General features: G+C 45.5%; 1 protein-coding gene across 2 annotated transcripts in view; it reads left to right on the plus strand.

The window, feature by feature from the left end:
• Positions 1-17,840, plus strand: part of LOC118776925 (ceramide transfer protein) — a 34,915-nt gene extending 17,075 nt beyond the window's left edge. Inside the window, exons 4-18 of one of the 2 annotated variants that reach the window (XM_036527573.1) lie at positions 4,357-4,464; positions 4,816-4,954; positions 5,475-5,558; positions 7,856-8,013; positions 9,895-9,987; positions 10,176-10,262; positions 11,363-11,455; positions 12,019-12,093; positions 14,541-14,636; positions 15,792-15,924; positions 16,050-16,120; positions 16,329-16,457; positions 16,691-16,820; positions 16,934-17,070; positions 17,570-17,840. In XM_036527573.1, coding sequence (XP_036383466.1) covers positions 4,357-4,464; positions 4,816-4,954; positions 5,475-5,558; positions 7,856-8,013; positions 9,895-9,987; positions 10,176-10,262; positions 11,363-11,455; positions 12,019-12,093; positions 14,541-14,636; positions 15,792-15,924; positions 16,050-16,120; positions 16,329-16,457; positions 16,691-16,820; positions 16,934-17,061 — 1,524 coding nt within the window. In that variant the 3' untranslated portion in view covers positions 17,062-17,070; positions 17,570-17,840. The remainder of the gene's footprint in view (positions 1-4,356; positions 4,465-4,815; positions 4,955-5,474; positions 5,559-7,855; positions 8,014-9,894; positions 9,988-10,175; positions 10,263-11,362; positions 11,456-12,018; positions 12,094-14,540; positions 14,637-15,791; positions 15,925-16,049; positions 16,121-16,328; positions 16,458-16,690; positions 16,821-16,933; positions 17,071-17,569) is intronic. The other variant, XM_036527574.1, reaches the window with a different exon arrangement.
• The last annotated feature ends 565 nt before the right edge of the window (positions 17,841-18,405 follow it).

Genomic DNA, 18,405 nt, shown 5'->3' on the forward strand with positions numbered 1-18,405 from the left:
CCCCTTGTCCTGCATAGTTTAGATCTCTCCCTGCTCCAACACAGCTGATTCAAATGATCAACTCGTTATGAACTCCTGCAGCTGCTTAATAACAACCTGATCATTTGAATCAGCTGTGTTGGAGCAGGGAGAGATCTAAATAATGCAGGACAAGGGGTCCTCCAGGAGAGGTTTGGGAAACGCTGCCCTATATGTAATAACATTTAACACAGGTATAACGAATCCTCTCTTGATTGAGAGATAAACATTGAATTAGATTATGCCTGAAGTGTTCAGAGATAAGTTTGTGAAAAAGCATTTTGCCCACTGTCAGTACAAGAATGTGGCATGTTTTTCCTGAGCTGGCCTTTTCTGGCCTTAGTTATGCCATACTGGGGATGCAAGAGTTCTTGGGTACAGTGCTCATTGTGGTACAGTTCATTATCCCTCAAGAGTAAGTTAGTGCTAACAGAACTGAAATACACGTGCACGTGCACGCACACACACACACACACACACAGTGCAATATACTGAAGTGAACTGGTCATGCTGGCCTGTAAGTCAACATATATTACAGATTGTTCTGATTAATATTGCAACCCCATATCACCTGGTTTTTGTAACTCAAAAAAACCAAGGTCTAGTGGTAATACTCTTAAGTTCCAATACTGACCAAAATAATATTTAAATAAGCATACAGGCTGTTGTATCTAAAGCAGTATTTTTTAGTTTTGATCGCTACCTCAAAAATGAGAGCTGGTCATTCTTTTTCTGCCACTGAAAATACTTGTGTGGCCACTGTATGAAAGGCTTAGCAGATTACTCCCTCTAGTGGCCAGATAACACACCTGCCTGCCTGAAAACCTCCAGAATTTTGTACTGCACGTTTTAAATTAATGGTACTGTCCGGTCTGGCTCTCTTTCCCTGGTTACCTGAATTATGCAGTCTGTCTGCATCTGTTGGATCTTGTGGACTTGGCATATAGCAATCAGATATTTTCGTTTTGGTTACCTGTATAACTATATTACCTGTGACAATAGCAGTAGACAGGAAAGTGGATGGTCTGGGCTTCTTCCCAGTAGCTTAACTGTAAAACAGATCAATGCTAGGCAGTCATTTTTTCTTTGTTTTTAGTGTAATATTGTAGCCTGTGTTGCAGCAATAGTACCCCTGTCTTCTTAATTACTTGCTTGCAACCTGGCTTTGTAACTTGACACCTGGCCCAGTGCCATACCATTTTATATTTCATACCTGATTTCTGAGGTTGTCATTTCCTTAAATGCAAGTACCCTTTCCTTGCATTTGGTGATAATTTCCAGTATTTATTAATACTGGTACGCTGTTCATTTCATAGCGCAAAAAAGTAATCCTGAATGTTTAAAATGATTCGCTACCAGTATGCTACTAGCAGGCTGAATTAACCTGACTGAGTTTTGATGTAATGCGGAGTGGATGAGAGATGCTGAGCTTGCATGTGTTTGAGATTCCCAGCCAGTACACATCTGTTAATGAGGAGCAGCTCTGAAAGGCAGAGACGGAGCGAGCTGCAGGATTCTGCTGACAGGCCTCTGATGAATTATGCATGTGCGTTCTGCCAGCCAGCCAGATCGTAAGAGACGCGCGCAGCAGCAGCAGCAGCGGGGGCCGTTCCAAAGCGGAGGAGAGGGGGATCGGAGCCGGGGGAAGCCCTGAAGCGGGTCCTTCACTCAGAACGTCCCCCGCCCCCCCCTTCCCCAGAAGGGCTGGTTTTCAGCGGTCCAGAGCAGCGCTGGCCCACAAACAGATGCAGAAACTGCATGTGCTGGTGGCTGAATTTCGAGAGGGAGAGAGTGACTGCATGAGCACTAACTGGAGTGCTACTTCCTCTGCCTCCTCTTCCCCTCCCCCGGACCCGCTGGCACCTTAGCGCGTCCCCCCGCCCCAAAGACGCTGCTCCCCAGGGCCACACCCCGCTCTCTCTCTCTCTCTCTCTCTCTCTCTCGCCCGCCCGCCCGCTGCGGCGATGGATCCCCTCGCTCGCTGCAGGGAGGCAGAGAGGGCCACCAACGTCAGTGTCGCCCGAGCCGCAGTCAGCTTGCCGCATGGAAACCGCATGGCTTTGGGGACTCGGAGAGACCCGGACGGCCGCAGCGCTAACGCTAACGCTACGGCCGCTAGCGCCCGCCGCGAGGAGCTCCCCCTCCCATGACCCCAGCGCCGGCTGCCGGGCTGCTCCACGCCTGCTCTGCTCTGGCTGTGGGAATGACAGGACGGTGGGCTACGCACGCCGCATGCTCTCATGGTCCACTCCGCCTCCTGCACGTGCAGAAACTCCTGCTCTACGCTGTAGACTTAAGGAACTTAACGGAGCATTCACATAGACCTGGCTGAGTAGCTGCTGTCATGGAGATGAGCGCAGTTCTGTGGCTTCACTACTTAAATCTGGTGCTGCATCGTCATGGTCCGCTGTGAAATTAACCAGCATGCTCTGTTGCATTTGAATGTTCTTTACATTTGCTTTTATTCCAGTTAAACTATATTTTGAATTGGGCTAATCTGTTTTTAGCTAGGGTTTAGTTTATTGGGAGCTCTGAATTTTTTCTCTAAACCAGGGTTTTCCACTGCATGCTCAAGGTAAAGGGTTTTTTTTTAATTTCCTTTCAGTAGTTGTTTGCATTCAAGTACCCTGTTGCCTTGCTTTGAACACTGAAGAGCTTTAGTTTTAATGAATTAGCCTTTTGTAGTTGTGTATATAATATGAATAATGGCTACGGGCAAAACTAACTGCTGTTACATAATTAGCGCTTTCGGGCTGCTTACTAGAATGCCCAGGGTTTAAAAATAGTGGGTTATATTTACACCCTAACGTTGTATGTATGCGATGTATTTGAAACCCTTTGAGCATGTTTGAGTGCAGTTACAGTGGCTTTGAAAACCACAGTCACCTGAATGGGGGTCTCTGGGGGTGTTTCTTCTGTCTTTATTCATAGTATTAGACAGAAGACCAGCTTCTGTCAAACGTTTAGGCCTTGCTGACTGGCTCTCTGATCCCCTCAGCTGATTCTGAGTCATAATAAGTAGATAAGTTAAATGTTTTTCTTTTCAAGGCTTGCAGTGTTTCAGGGAAAATCATCTGCCCATAGATACTCTGCTATGCGCAACAGGCCACATACCAGGTATTAGTTTCTTTTAGCAATGTGACTCTTCAGGTTAATTCAAGGTTTGCCGAATTCCACGCAGGCCGTTTCTTAGAAGCAAGCAGCGCATACTCTGTGTCCCTGAATATTCAGAGGGAGGAACGGCCGAGTGATTTATTGTTATTGCATAAGGAGTAAAATATGAGTGGGTATGAGCTGTCCCGTATGGGATGAATGTTTTTCGGTCGGCTGTTCCCCCCCCGTGTGGCCCGCCGCGCCACACAGCACTGCGTTTGACCCCCCCGGGCTCCTCTGGTCAGGCACTCCCCCGGGCGTACTGTCCAACACTGTGCGTGTCTGCCGCAACCCTCTGGGGGTGTCGGTAAAGTGGGTGTAGTCGCTTCTTCCAATCGCTGTTGGCGGTCAGGCGGTTAAGGGCCGGTCAGCGAGCCAATCGGAGCTCATGAAAAATAACTGGCAGTCTCCAAGACAAACAGGATATTGCTGCTAAGATTCACCAGGTGTGGCTGTTCAGTTTTTGCTCCATTTGCAGCTGTTGCAGAGTGGATGGTGATCTCACACTATGAGGTGCCTTGCAGGGGAGAAAGAGACACATTTACCACGCAGAGGATGCGCCTGGAATACCTCTGCTTCCTTGGCAGAGCCAAACTGCCCGGTGTTACAGCAACTCCACAGGGCCTGGCAGTAGAAAATGTATCTTGCTAGTGGAGCAGGATTTCATTCCGTCCAGTTTTGTGTCATAATGAACAGGTTAATGTTTACATGTTGAGTGTATGTGAAAGGGAAAATAATTGACCGAAAAGGCACTCAACAACTGTCTGAATAGTGAAAGCTGAGCTGAAGGAGTTGCATCTCTTCAGTCTAGCTTGGCATTTGATAAAAGATAGATGCATAGTTCAGCTTTAGCTTGAGCCACAAACCTCCAAGAAGGAAATTCCACCGTAAAGCTTCGAAGACAAACTATCACATGCACGTCAGCCAGTACATCAGCCAGTGTCTGTGCAGTCATGTGTTGACCTCAGGGGAGCTGCTGTGATGCGTTTGCACATTTGCATCCGTTTTGAATCAGAAAAGAAATGACATTGACTTGTCCAGCTTGCAAGGGGCAGCATTTCCAGTCCGTTACCAAAACCAGCTTTTCTTTCTACCCATATCAGTGTCTGATGTATCACTTCCTTTGGCAGGTTGGGTTGGGAGTGTGTAGTTGGTGTTCTTACGGTTGTTCCTGTGTTTCTGCAGGCGGAGTCGGGCTACGGTTCGGAGTCCAGCTTACGCCGCCATGGCTCCATGCTGTCCCTCACATCTGCTGCAAGCGGCTACTCCGCTACCTCAACATCGTCCTTCAAGGTGGGGGCAGGTCGGCCGTAAAACGTTAACGTGTCATCCGTACGTGTTTATCTAGTCGCACTGTAGGTTTCAGCCTTGAGTAAAGCCCACAACAGCATGAAATGAATGCTATTCATATGCGATGCCAAATAATCATTCATTTGTAATATCACGGCTGATCCTGTGATGTTTCATGGAGGGAAAAAGGTGACAGTGATGGGTCTCCCCATTTATATTTGATTTCAGTGAAACCAGTGGGCTTGAATTCGGAATGAGGGCCAGAAATTCTTTCCTTTCCTGCTGAATGCAACAAAAGTGATGTAATTAACACAAGCTGGAAAAAGAAACACTGTCCTCTTTGTGCACCCCCAGAAAGGACACAGTTTACGCGAGAAGCTGGCAGAGATGGAGACATTCCGGGACATTCTGTGCAGACAGGTGGATACGCTGCAGAAATACTTTGATGCCTGCGCTGATGGTGTGTCCAAAGACGAGTTCCAGAGAGATAAAGGTAAAGCAGAACTGTCCAAAAAAAAAAAAAAATTGTGTGTCCCAGGCACTGCGGGGTCCTCTCATTCGGATAAGGCTTACAAAACTTTACCAAGACTGTGTACTTCAATTCTAAAGATGCTGCTTATACTGCTTGAAGCGAATTCTGGTCTCCACCTGGAAATATCAGAAACACTCACCACTGCCTGCAAGACTTACTTTAATAGTAATTTAATCATTCCTCAATAATCTATATTGATTAAAGATTTAAGGAATGTATTGGTAATTTAAAGCAGAGTAAGATTTAAGGAATGCATTGGTAATTTAACGCTCGCGTTCTGACGATTGACTGGGTGAATGTGGAGCTTTTGTTTGCGCCAGCCTCACTGTAGAGTCATCTCGGCCTGGTGACGCTGCCCGTCTATTGTCTGTGAGTGTGACACGGCCCTGTGCCCGCCACACACAGCCCTGGCTGGCCTTTGAATTTGCGGTCAGAGAGGCCCGAGAAAACGAGGGTCTACTTTGTGTCTCCCCCCCCGCAGTCGTGGAAGACGACGAGGACGACTTTCCGAACACTCGCCCAGATGCGGACTTCCTGCACAACAACAATGGCAGCAAGGAGAAACGTAAGTAGGGTGAGATTAGCACAGCGTGAAATGTGCTTGCCACATATCACTACTTCCCACTTTACTCATTGCAGAGGGTATTTTTGAGTTCTTTAAGAGTGCAGTGTAACCACCACCTTGCACCAGATGAACTTGACATGTGCTTGATTGCAGACAGATGCAGTTGCTAGCAAAACTAGCATATTACTCCTTCCTTTCATAAACTCAAACAGAGTGAGTGGTTGAGAGATCCATTAGTCTGTAATAATTGTTAAGTGATTGTGGATGTATGAAGCTGTGGGCTTGTTCTTCTGTGGAAAATTGCTGAAAAGAATTGAGACTCTTGCATTTTTTTGATCAGCTGTAAGTATAACGCCATTATTGAAAGTGTGTTAATTTCTGGGGAGTAGCTGTTATCATTACCCTCCATTAGCAGAAATGTCTTGTAATGAATTAAATATGTGCACATTGTTTAGCCATATTCCACACCTGAAGATAGTTAAAATTCCACATGTATTCTGGCAGGATTTGAACTGACACTACTGCAGCTGCAAGTCCAATATCTTAATCCTTTGGACTTAAAAAATGTATTTTTCATGCAACCTGAGTCAAAGGTTTATTAAGGGTTTGATGTAGTGACAGTAAAACAATGTCTGACAACCCAGTGGACCAAGTACAAGAAATATGAGAAAAAAAAACTATGTGCTCTGCTAGTTAGTAATACATTTGGAATTTATTTGGAAAATATGTTGCTTACATCCCATTTTAGATGGGCGTTCGGCACAGATTAGAAGTAGTAGACTAAGACTTCAAGCTTTACCCAAGCCTGTTCTGGAGCAGTATACACCCTACTTATGATTATGTATATTGAAGGCTAAAATGTCTGAACTATGACATCACTGTGTTTATTTAAATATTCATCGGTTATGGTGGATACACAACCATTTACTGGACCCTGAGATCATTATCACGGAAGGCATGGTAACCACAAGCAATTTCCAAGTTTGCAATAGTGTTATGATATTGAAGATCGTAAGCACCTTCATTCCTCTTAACATCATAATATTTCTGTGACTTCATGAGTCATGCGGATGTTTTCATTTCTCCAGGAAAACTAAACGGAAATTAAAACATGAAGTGTGCTGAAGCTTTGGTCTGAAGTTGTTGATAGGGTCAGATAATGAAAGGTGTTTGACCACTATGGCGTTAGTTCATCACACTTAACTGCTGTGAGAGCTGCTAGCTCTAAAGTAATGCAGAAAATATTGAGGAGTGTGGGAGAAACGGCTGAATGGATACCACATAGTATCAGATTGGTGAGCTTTGATTTCACCTTTGTTTGAGTTAAGCTTTTATAGTATGGCTGGAATGCGAAGTCTTAGAAATTTTAGCGGCTACCGTCAAACGAAAAGTGTCTGGAGAAACCAAAAACCATTCTTATCTAGGTGGGAGAGACCGTGATCCGTAGCAGTAAGCTGAGATGTTCTCACGTGCCCTCACCCCAAGGGATTGATTTTTTTTCATTCTTTTACCTTGAGATCAATATCACCACCCTTGATGTTTTTAATATCCTGTCTGAGGTTTATCTCTGTTGTTCCAGATAAAATAAGAAATCGCTAAAAAAAACAACAAACAGTGCTCTTCTGTAGCCATGGTGCTAATTATCACTATTCATCCTCTATAGGAATCGTAAACAAATGATACACACAGTTGATAGAACAGTGGATATTGATTGCGATCATTGAACCAAGAATGTTATTTCATGTTTGACATGCCTTTGATAAAACGTGTCTCTGAGCTGCAGTGTCGTGGTGTTTTATCAGTCAGAGAGGTCACTTCGGGTTAAAGCAGAACAGCATGATAAGTGACACTGAAGGCACCTTAAATGGGAGAGCTCATATTTTTCATGTAGAAATACAAATCAGCTGTGCCGACGCATTTTGACCCTCTGCTCTCATCCAACGAAAAGAATCTCATGATATATACATTTACATACCCACATGATAACGTGTGTTGTAAGCATAAGTGACATTTGAAACCAGATTTTATTTGCTGAAATCATGCTGTAGCATTTTACAAAGAGGGATAACTATCATTTGAAGCTGCACTTCATTGAGCAGTGCAGCTTTAGGACAAAACTGAATTCAGTATCAAACTGAATTCACTGACTTTCAGTGTCAGTTCTGCTCCTGTGAGTTCTCACCTCTGCTTGTTTTGATTGTGACCTGCTGTGATTGGTGATTCGCGTCTGAAATGCAGAACAGAATGCTCCCGTCCTGTTCCTGACCTCCCCCGCTGTTTACCTTGTGGCGTTTCAGTGTTTCCGTCTGTGAGCCCCAAGGGAATCAATGGGATCGATTTCAAAGGGGAGGCGATCACCTTCAAGGCCACCACCGCCGGGATCCTGTCCACCCTCTCCCACTGCATCGACCTCATGATGAAGCGGGAGGACAGCTGGCAGAAGAGGCTGGACAAGGTACTGCGTGGGTACTGCGTGGGTGCTGCGTGGGTGCTGCGTGGGTGCTGCGCGGGTGCTGCGTGGGTGCTGCGCGGCGTCCTGCGCGCTTTCTGCATGGGTCATCAAAGTTTCTCCATGCAGAGGGCTCGTGGCTGCCCATACGGATAGTGCATGCATCACACTGCTTCCTCCTTTCTGTTTTTGAGGATCCCATTTATTAAACCCCAGACAAGCCCAGCTTATTCCTCATTTCCTTTGACCATCCGGGGAATGAGGAGGGTAAGTGACGCCAGGGAGGGAACGGCCTGTCAGCTGTAGATGATGGTGATAAGGAGGACAGATTTAGACTTAACCGCAGTTTAGCGGGATGCCAAGGTGCTCTTTGCAATAACTTGGGAATACACAACCTCAGGGAGTCGTTATTTCACATCTCGGCTGGGAGATACACACAGCACCGCGTCCCCAACAATGGTCGGCGTTGGTATGACAAGGTCTAAGAGTGAGGAAGCTGTGCTGGCCAGCCAGCGCCGCTTGCAGTGGCTACCTTGTTTTCAACCTGGTTATTGCTTAGCCAGTGTTTAATCAATCATGTTTTCGAATAACGCAGCTTGCCTGAGAATACCAGGTTATACAAATAACAAATGTATAAAATTAGGCAGATGGCACATCTGAAGATTTGGAGACATCCCATAATTTATGCAAGTTGCACATTCTTTTAGAGGATTCAGAAACTTTTTGGACTTTTGAGGCGTTCCTCCGTGTCTTTTTTTTTCCCCCCTCGCAAGCTGCTAGTTGTTAAACCCTTGCAGCCACGCAAGCTCCCTCTTGACGGTTGCAAAACCAGTTCTTCCATCTTTTTTTCTGGGCAAACATTCGAGCCTGCAAAGTAGGCAGGAAGCGCCGGTTCCTTGAAGCTTCAGTGGAGCTGCCAGAGGCGCGTGGGAACGGAGAGACGGCGGCGGCAGCACGAGGACCTCCGCTTCTCAGTTCCGGATTCTGAATTCTGCTCTCTCGTGCGGGCCTTTTCCGAGCCGGAACCATGACCTCAGCTACCAAGGGGTGGTCGGTGTACGGGCTGGCCTTGTGGAAGTCCAGGGTGCAGTGGGACGGCGACCTGCTGAAACATGGCAAACAGAAGTGGATTCCTCTCTGTGCGAAGAGCAGCTTCTGCGCTGTAGGTTTTTTTCCGAAACGTGTGCCGGATTCACTGACCTCCTGCTCCCCCTCACCCCGGTCGGCGCGGGGCCCTGTGGAAGAAGTTAGAAAAGGGCGTGGTTTTGTGCACACCCCAAAATCAGGTTTTTCATTCTTGTGTGGTGTGGCTGGGTGTTTTACGTTTTAGGTTTTAGTGAATGGGTCAAAAGGTTGACGTTTCTTAATGCTTCTCACCTTCTCAGATGTCTTTTTCTGTTTTCCGTGATGTTTCACTGGGTGAGGGCGCCATTTGTGTTGTCATTTTTGGAGGCTAATGGGATTCAGAGTGCTTACTTCAGATGTTCATGCTGAATGCAGAGCTTCTAAAGGATACTAGCGTTTGCCCTAAATGGCGAAGCACAGGTTGAAAACTGCATCATTGCTGTTATATGCTGTAAGCTGAGTACTGTATTTTTGTGCATGAGAAACTACTGTCCATGTGTTTGTGCGTGTGGTTTATATATACACACACACGCACAGATTTCTCTGCTGTCGTATGAGACTCTGACATTAATCCTGCAGAACAGACACATTTGATCATTCATCAGCGGGAAAGGATCAAAACACTGAATAAAAAAATATGGTTAAAAATAAGTTCACCCCCAGACCCTCTGTCCTCATAAAAACTGAAAAGGTAATGCAGAGTGAACAGTTTGAATTTGCCGTTCGCGATGCTCAGTGTAGGTTTCTTTTCTCTCTCTGAAGGAAATGGAGAAGAGGAGACGGGTAGAGGATGCCTACAAGATCGCCATGGCTGAGCTGAAGAAGAAATCTCATTTCGGAGGCCCCGATTATGAAGTACGGCTCCTGCTTTACTGTACAGGGAAAACATACAGGCACAGAATCGTAAAGACACTGTCTTCTGTTAGTGCTAGCTGTGATAAATAGGTCTGCATTTTTGTGTGGTCTGGGATGCCTTTAATCAGATATGATTTTCGTCCCAGCAATGTCTCTTACTACAAATTGTTTCAAATCTCATTAAACAGGAAGGTCCAAATAGCCTTATCAATGAAGACGAATTTTTCGATGCTGTTGAAGCTGCCCTCGACAGACAAGACAAGATTGAGGAACAGGTAATCGCATTGTTATCTATAATATCATTGCGTTGTATGGGTGTGGGTGAAAGGAGCTGAATCAGTTTAATTCACCGTAACTGTGCTGGTTTGGTTTGTTTTTTGGAGATATTGCTCCAACTTACTGTAACACAGTTAAATTTCATTAGGGCGCAGGCAACTGTGACCCTCTTTAGCAAAACTCTGTTGCACTCATCGTACACAAATACATCCATGTAGGTTGTGTATTCTTTATAGCTGTCAGTTTAGTCATGATTGATGGACATATTGCGCTATTTCTCTTATATATGCAGTTTGCTGACACAGTTTGCTCTTAAGCTTCATCTTTGTTATGGCACATAGTGGGTCTTTTATGAATGCAGTTTTGATGACACTCTGAACATTGACAATCTGAGAGTTTAAACATAGAATGTAGCTTTAAATAGTAGGCTGTTTCTCAGACACGCCTGGCCACTAACGTTATCCTTGTACACACCCGCCTTCAGTCCTGAAGCCATAGCCCCATAAGGCATAATGTGAAATGGTTCCTGAGATGTGGGAAGCCAGTGCAAAAGGAGATGAACCAAGGAAAGCCAAGGGTAGCAAAGATTTGACTGTTAAATCCGCTTAGCTGGAAGTGCTGTCATTTCTGACCTTAGCAGAGAAGTACTGTCAAAGTCAGTAATGTATGATCAGTTGATCCTGCAGTCAGACATCAACACCAGATTGCTGACAGATTCCATTGTGTGGAAACAGTGGTATCCCTAATTTCAGTTTCTTGCCCTGACATTTTTTTTTCTCATTTCTTAATTAGGTTTTAAGGTATTTATAAAGTATTAAGTTATTTACTTTTTAATTTAAAGCATGTGTTGTTCTAAAACGTCTTGCAAGTATTGGAAGGACATTTTTGGACATTTAGCACAGTCTTTTGTAAACCATGTTCTGTTTTCCGAGAAGTAAGATGTGCAACTAAAGGTACAGATGTAATTGTAGTATGTAGTATATATATGAATGGAATAAAATAACATGAAGTAAAGAGATGGTTCTGTAAGTGAGTGATTGTTTTTCTTTTGTTTTGATAATGCATGAATGTGCCCCCCTCCTTCTGGTCTGCCCGACAGACCCAGTCAGAAAAGTCCAGGATACACCGGCCCGTCCCTGTCCCCTCTGGTGACATCTACTCCACCAGCGGCACCCACCGATTTGCCCAGAAGGTACTGAGCTACTCTGCTGGTCTTTTCTTATCACAATGCTCATTTTGTTGATTTCACCAGGAGCTTTATTCCAAAAGCTGATCATTTTTGTCAGGGTGTTGGCTTTCCTTTTTATTTCTGCCAATTATAACAAAGGCTAGGCATTTGCACTGATTTTATTAATGATTTTAACATGTAAATGTATGCCACTGAATTTGTTCTCATATTTGCTATCGAATAACACCAGTACACAATCACTCTGAAGCCAGTCCAACTGGCAACCTGTATGTATGTATGTATATGTGTGTGTGTGTGTGTGTGTGTGTGTGTGTGTGTGTGTGTGTGTGTGTGTGTGTGTGTGTGTGTGTGTGTGTGTGTGTTTAAAATGATAAATGGGTCTATCACAGCCTTGTACGGTGGACTTATTGCTGGGAACAGTTTTCATGCCATTGAATACAATGAGCAGTGTTTTTTTTTCTTTGACTGTGTGGCTTCTTTTCAGTGGCCGGTTGTCTGAGCTCTTGTGGCATCTCTCTGGTTCTCACTCCCGGGTGTTTTGTCTCTGTTCTCTCTCTGTGGTGTAGCCCTATAGTCGCTCTCCCTCCATGTCTTCCATTGATCTAGTCAGTCCCTCTGATGTTCACAGATTCAGCACGCAGGTATCGTATCCGTGCAGGCGCCCCCTGCTGCGCAGTGTCTGCACTGCACCCTCTGGCCTGCGGCCTTTAACTGCATGCGGCATTCATTCTCTGTTAACTCCCCCGTGCGGACGCACACAAACCACCTCACACGCATGATGTTAGCTGCCGTCGTTCCAGTTCTCTTGACTTGTTATCTCCCCCTTCAATTAATCCCTTGTTTGTTAATGCTTGTTTTGCCTGTAGAGAGACCCCCCCCTCCGTTTGTGTATGGTCACTGCGTAGTTTCTGGAACTGGGCTTTCCAGCAAAACTTCCAGTGGAGAAACATTGTCATGTGAAGCTCTGAATACTTTCAGTATCTCTTGTCTGTTCCAGGGGTGGCCAATCCTGCTTGCGGACATCCGTAGCCGAAAGAGTTTTCTTTTTCACCTTAGGCTCTTAAGCCTACAGTTCAGTTACTCACTGCCTTTTCTGAACCTGTTCAACCACTCCGTACAGTTCTCAGGTTTTAAGTCTTATAAAGCAGAGCTGGAGAGCCTGCTCGGGCGTCGGCCGACCAGCACTGGGCACCCCCTTATTCACTTAATACCCGAGTTCCCTTTCAGTTAGAGCAGGAGGACTTCCCAAAGAGCATTCTCAGTTTCACATATGTTTCTTTTCTTATGTTTGTGCAGATTAAGTATATATTGGTTTGACTTTGCATGTACCTAAAGTCACAATGGTTTTAGCAGTAGCGCACACCGCTGAAACTATTTTCTGTAGGCTTGCATTATCAGGCAGTGAGGTTTGACCTTGTTTGTTACTAGTCTTTGTTATTGGGTCAAAATAGCATTTGGCTCAGGCCTTTGGTGGACTGCATAGATTAACTGTATGGCAGCAGGTATTAATGAAACAATGTGTAAGCCATATGTGAATTTTAGGGCTGGGGAGACATGTCAGTCAAAGAGCAGAAGGATTTGAGAAATCTACAGTGAACAACGTTTATTGTTGCATTACCTGTTTTCATTGAACGCATTTCCGAAGGCTGTGATGAGCTTGTGGTGTCCCGAAGCAGTGCTTCCTAAGTGATTTCACCTTGTGACCTCCATAAGAAGCTCACTGCCCCCTCACAACTCAGCACCGGCTGCAAAAATAAAACAACCATGTGGACAACAATTAAATAATAATACAGATGTACTTTGATTTAAACTGAACAGACATCCAAATAAAATGACATTTAGAAAGTATTGGACATCAGGCTCCTGAGTGGACCGGTCTTGAGTGTAGGTTGCGCAGTAAGGCCCAGGTTTGAAACCAGCCGTATCATCTGCCATCATCCGCAGTGGGATACGTTGGGTTTGTTACACCAGGTGAAGGGACGCGTAGGCTGGCCATGGTTTCCTCATCCCCCTGCTTTCAGCCTACGACTTGCCAGGCACCTGTAAGATGCTTGGATGACGTCCACGGGATATCATCTGTCATCCAATCAGCGGCTATTTCTCTGTGTTGCATTGTGAGCTGTAGTGTATAAAATAAACACTGGCTGTGTGGGAGTGTACTGGAGGATCACGTTCGTCTCGCTTCAGTGCTCTTGCAAGAGTGTGAAGGTTGCCAGGCGGAGACAAGCCAAGACATACGATTTTGCGGATTCCAGCACAGGTTCGCATAAAAGGGATAAACCATTGAAGAGCCTATTGAAGGTCATTGTCAGATGTATTTGTAATATTAATTTCTCATTAAATTTGACATAAACCTCATTTCTAATCAGTTGCAAATATACTGCAGGTTAGTAGTAGAGGTAAAAATAAATGCAGAGCCTTAATATAGTTCAGTGGTGTTCAGTGATGAGGTTTGTGCTCTGATTAGTGATTCCATACTTTGTCACCTTTCCGTGACCCTGTGCAAGCCTGGTCAGGACCAGCTTTGGCTTCAGAAGCATGTCAAAGGAATATTTCATCAAGGCCACAGTCAGTGTCCTGCGCTTAAGACAGCGGGTGGTTGGGGGTGTCTGGAGTAGTGATGTGTTTCCTTCCCACACTGTGAACCAGGCATGCGACAAAGCTGGATGCACTTCCCTTACATTGGCTTTGGGATCCCTCACATTACATACAGAACTTCCCTTACACTGGATTTTTTTTTAACAGAAATGAAATTAACGTAATATCCTTGCTTAACAGTCCTGTGTCAAGCCAGACGACACCAGCGGTAATGAATGTGTTCTAAACTGAGATAAAGGTCAAACCGGTGAGGTGAACCGGTAGGTGATTCTCCCAATTAGACAGCGCTCAGTAGCCGTTCTTCATCACATGAGGGATGAGTGGATGCAGAAGCTGGGGGAGGCCTTTGCACGCTTATCTCAAACACGGGAGGCACCAGGCTGACAGGCGGATGAACGAGTGGCGTAGCATTTGCTCAAAGTGCATGGTTATGAAGGAAGGAAAAAAAAGCTGTTTGTGGTGAGCGCGGTGGTTGATTTGTGTCTTGCAGGTGGAGGAGATGGTGCAGAATCACATGACCTACTCTCTGCAGGATGTGGGCGGGGACGCCAACTGGCAGCTGGTGGTCGAGGAGGGGGAGATGAAGGTGAGACGGGGCTCAGCACACAAGACCCATTTTAAGCCTGCTGCAGCCTGTTAAAGCATGCAAAAAATATGACCACCACTGTTTTTCAAATCACTTTTTAAACATAAACACGTACATGTTTGTGTGTGTGTGTGTGTGTGAATATGTGTATGTATATATATATTGTCGCGTCGTGACCATTGAACAGAGTCAAGAAGCGGCGACAGTTGCAAAAAAAAGGGAGTAGTCGTTTATTCCCTATAATTTTAAAACTAGAAATGGGTGTCGGGAGGTGTCGCTAATTTTGCCCAAAAACCAAAACGTCCCCCCCTCCAACCGGAACCGCCCCAAAAACCAAAAAAGCTCTACCCCCCCCAAACCCCAAATGACCTATCAATTTTCCTAATTATTCCCACCCTGACACCTCCCCCCAATCAGTGGCTAATTTCCCATGCAACAAATGTCACTGACACACACACGGGGGAATGATACACATGCACAGACAGGGACGGTGACACAGACAACTGCGTGTGTGTGTGGGGGGGTTAACCACGGCGCTACTATAATGTGTGTATATATATATATATATATATATATGTTTGTGTGTGTATAATATATATTTATATATATTATGTATATACATTTGTGCCATTGTGATTAAACAAGTGGGCACATGTAGACTGACATACAATGATGTACATTTCTCTTACTCCCTTTTCAGTCAGAAAGTCATCGTCTCCAGCATATCTGCACAGTACAGATAAGCCATCGTGTTAGTGTAGGAATGTGCCATTGTTTCATCTTCCTTTTAATGATAAACTGCTGTGAAATCCTTTGTGGTTGTTTCTTAATCTCTGAATGTGCGTCACACTGGTAAAAAAGAATAGCAGCCCAGGTTTTTTTTAGTGTCTGTGTTGTTTTGGTGGAATGTTGGCAACATGTGCTGTGAAAGCATTTAGGTGCACAATGCAACACAGGTCTGCAGTTCTTCTGTCTGCCTCCAGGTGGCGATCCTGCACTGAGTATACCCTGATGGAAGCTCGCTATTTGAGTGTTGTAGTGAAGTATGATGTAACAGTGCATCATACATGTCATTCTTTCTCTGCGTTTTCTCTTTGCTGGGAGTGAAGTTGGGAGGTTTGAGTCACAAGCAGTGCTGCTGGTCATGTGTTTCAGGTGTACAGGAGGGAGGTGGAGGAGAATGGCATAGTGCTGGACCCCCTGAAAGCCACTCACGCAGTGAAAGGTGTCACGGGCCACGAGGTCTGCCACTACTTCTGGGACACGGAGGTCCGGAATGACTGGGAGAGTGAGTGGCCCCTCTCTTTCTGAGTGTGCTCTGGAGACCCACATGTTGATCTCAAGCCTGCGGTAGCCCATTGTGCCACGCGTTCAGAGAAAGTGTGTCATTTTGCCCTTTCCCCTCCTTTTCAGCAACCATCGAGAACTTCAACGTGGTGGAGACGCTGTCAGACAACGCGATCATCGTCTACCAGACGCACAAGGTAATGAAACGTGCTGTTTTTTTTTTTTCTGGCGTCCTGAAAAAGATTGTATTCAGAGGCGGCTGCACGTGCGGTAGATAAGAGCAGTGTTTGTGATTGTCACGCGTCACGCCACTGATTTCAGTTTGTGAGACTAAACAGCCCCCACCCTCCCCGTGGCTGGGGAGATAAGAGACCCTCTGATTGAAGGCTGGGAGTTTTCTTACAGAGGGTGTGGCCGGCCTCCCAGAGGGACGTTCTGTACTTGTCAGCAATCCGTAAGATCCTGGCCAACAACGAGAACGACCCCGACACGTGGCTGGTGTGCAACTTCTCTGTGGATCACGACAGTGCCCCTGTAAGTAGCGTGGCCAAAGTGTGGACCCTCTCCTTTCCTCAGAATTCCCAGAATTCCACATAGCTATTGGACTGTGACACAAAATGCCAGTGCTCTCAAGTGATTATTGCAGGGCTTCACAGACATGAGATCTTAAGTAAGTTCATTTGAAGGGAGTTTAAACCCCACTGGTGCCATGAACAGTCTCATATTCTTCATAATTGTAATAATTCTTTGTTTTCTGTGTCTCCCAGCCCACCAACAGGTGTGTCCGTGCCAAAATCAATGTGGCCATGATCTGTCAGACCCTGGTCAGCCCACCAGAGGGCGACAAAGAGATCAGCAGAGACAACATCCTCTGCAAAATCACCTACGTTGCTAATGGTAAGCTCTCCTTTGTTTTCAGCTCAGTCTGACAATGTGATGCTCTGTAGGTGTAACTGTGGGATGAAGGGGGGGGTGATATTTAATTCCAAACTGTGTCCTGCCGTGTCCAGTGAACCCGGGCGGCTGGGCTCCAGCATCTGTCCTCCGAGCAGTGGCTAAGAGGGAGTACCCCAAATTCCTCAAACGCTTCACCTCCTACGTCCAGGAGAAGACAGCTGACAAGGCCATCCTTTTCTGAGTCCTGCAGGTAATGCGTAAGGAAACCCGCAGCACCGAAGTCTCCAGGCCTGCCTCTGGGGCACTCTTTATATGCAGAAAGACAGTTCTGTGATGGATTCCTGTCTCATGTGATCTAGGCACTTCTAGAGGGTAATGTTTAACTGGAGCTGCTATAAAGCAAGAAATGAACATCCTTTAACTGAGGAAGTGAACATGCCTGAGGATGGGCTTTGTCACTGCGTCATTATGGTGGCTATTTAAAGGAACCTGTGCTACATAGTACGTGCCACTGCTGTTCCAAATATGACAAAGAAACACGAACTCCTTATGTTTTGCTCTGCCCTGTATATTTCTGTAATGTACAGAGAGTATGTATTCACCATTAATACAAAGGGTTAATGCCCATTGTTTCATATGGAGACATCCCATGAGGCACTGAAATAAGGGGGTAGTTTTAGTACATCTGACCCAGGCTTTCTCTCATTTGAACATAAAGCTAACCCCCCCTCTCTCCTCTGTTCCCTCAGTGTCTCAGCACCGGCGGCAGGAAGGCCCCGCCTCTCCTCATGCCACACGGAGAGAGAACGAGAGAGAGAGAGAAAGAGAGAGTCGAGGCTGAGCACACATTCCGGGGCCCTGCACGCTCCACCCCGCCGCCCCCCTCCCCTCCCTCCCCTCAGCCTCTCTCCAGACTGTTCAGAGCTGTCGCTGCCGTAGCGCCCAACACTACCCGCACCCTCCAGCCAGCTACGGCCCGCTCAGACCACCCCCCAGCTCCTGGCCTGGAGCTGGACCCAACCGCCGTACCAAGGCTGTGCATCACCAGTAGCTCTCACACTGTTACTATAAACCTGTGAGAATAGCCAAACAGCATTTTGGGTTTTTTTTTTGTTTGGTTTTGTCCTCTGTCTAATATATATATATTTGTGTTTGTGTGTGTTGATGTGTGTATGTGTATATATGTGTATATATATATATATATATATATATATATATATATATATGTATACACATACACAAACACGCACACACACACATAATATGAAGAACTTTATACAGATTCTGGAGATAAAACGAAGCATGAAACCCCAATTATAGTAATTATTTTCAGTAGTTTTTGTTTCGTCCGTTTGGGTTTGCTTCAATCACTGATCTCATGGCTTATTTTCATGCTGCTAATTTTTCTAAAAAAAAAAAAAAAAAAGACTTAACAAAAATAATCAAACTGAACAAAATAAAAAAGACACAATTGTATGCCTTTTTTCTCGTTAGACTTGTGGAGGGCTCTCGCTGACCTTGCCTTTTCCGTCCCTCTCGTGAAGACAACACAGGTTCTGATGGAGGGAGAGTTTGTGTTTTTTGT

The sequence above is a fragment of the Megalops cyprinoides genome, chromosome 4 (assembly GCF_013368585.1).
Source record: "Megalops cyprinoides isolate fMegCyp1 chromosome 4, fMegCyp1.pri, whole genome shotgun sequence".
Classification (NCBI taxonomy): Eukaryota; Metazoa; Chordata; class Actinopteri; order Elopiformes; family Megalopidae; genus Megalops; species Megalops cyprinoides.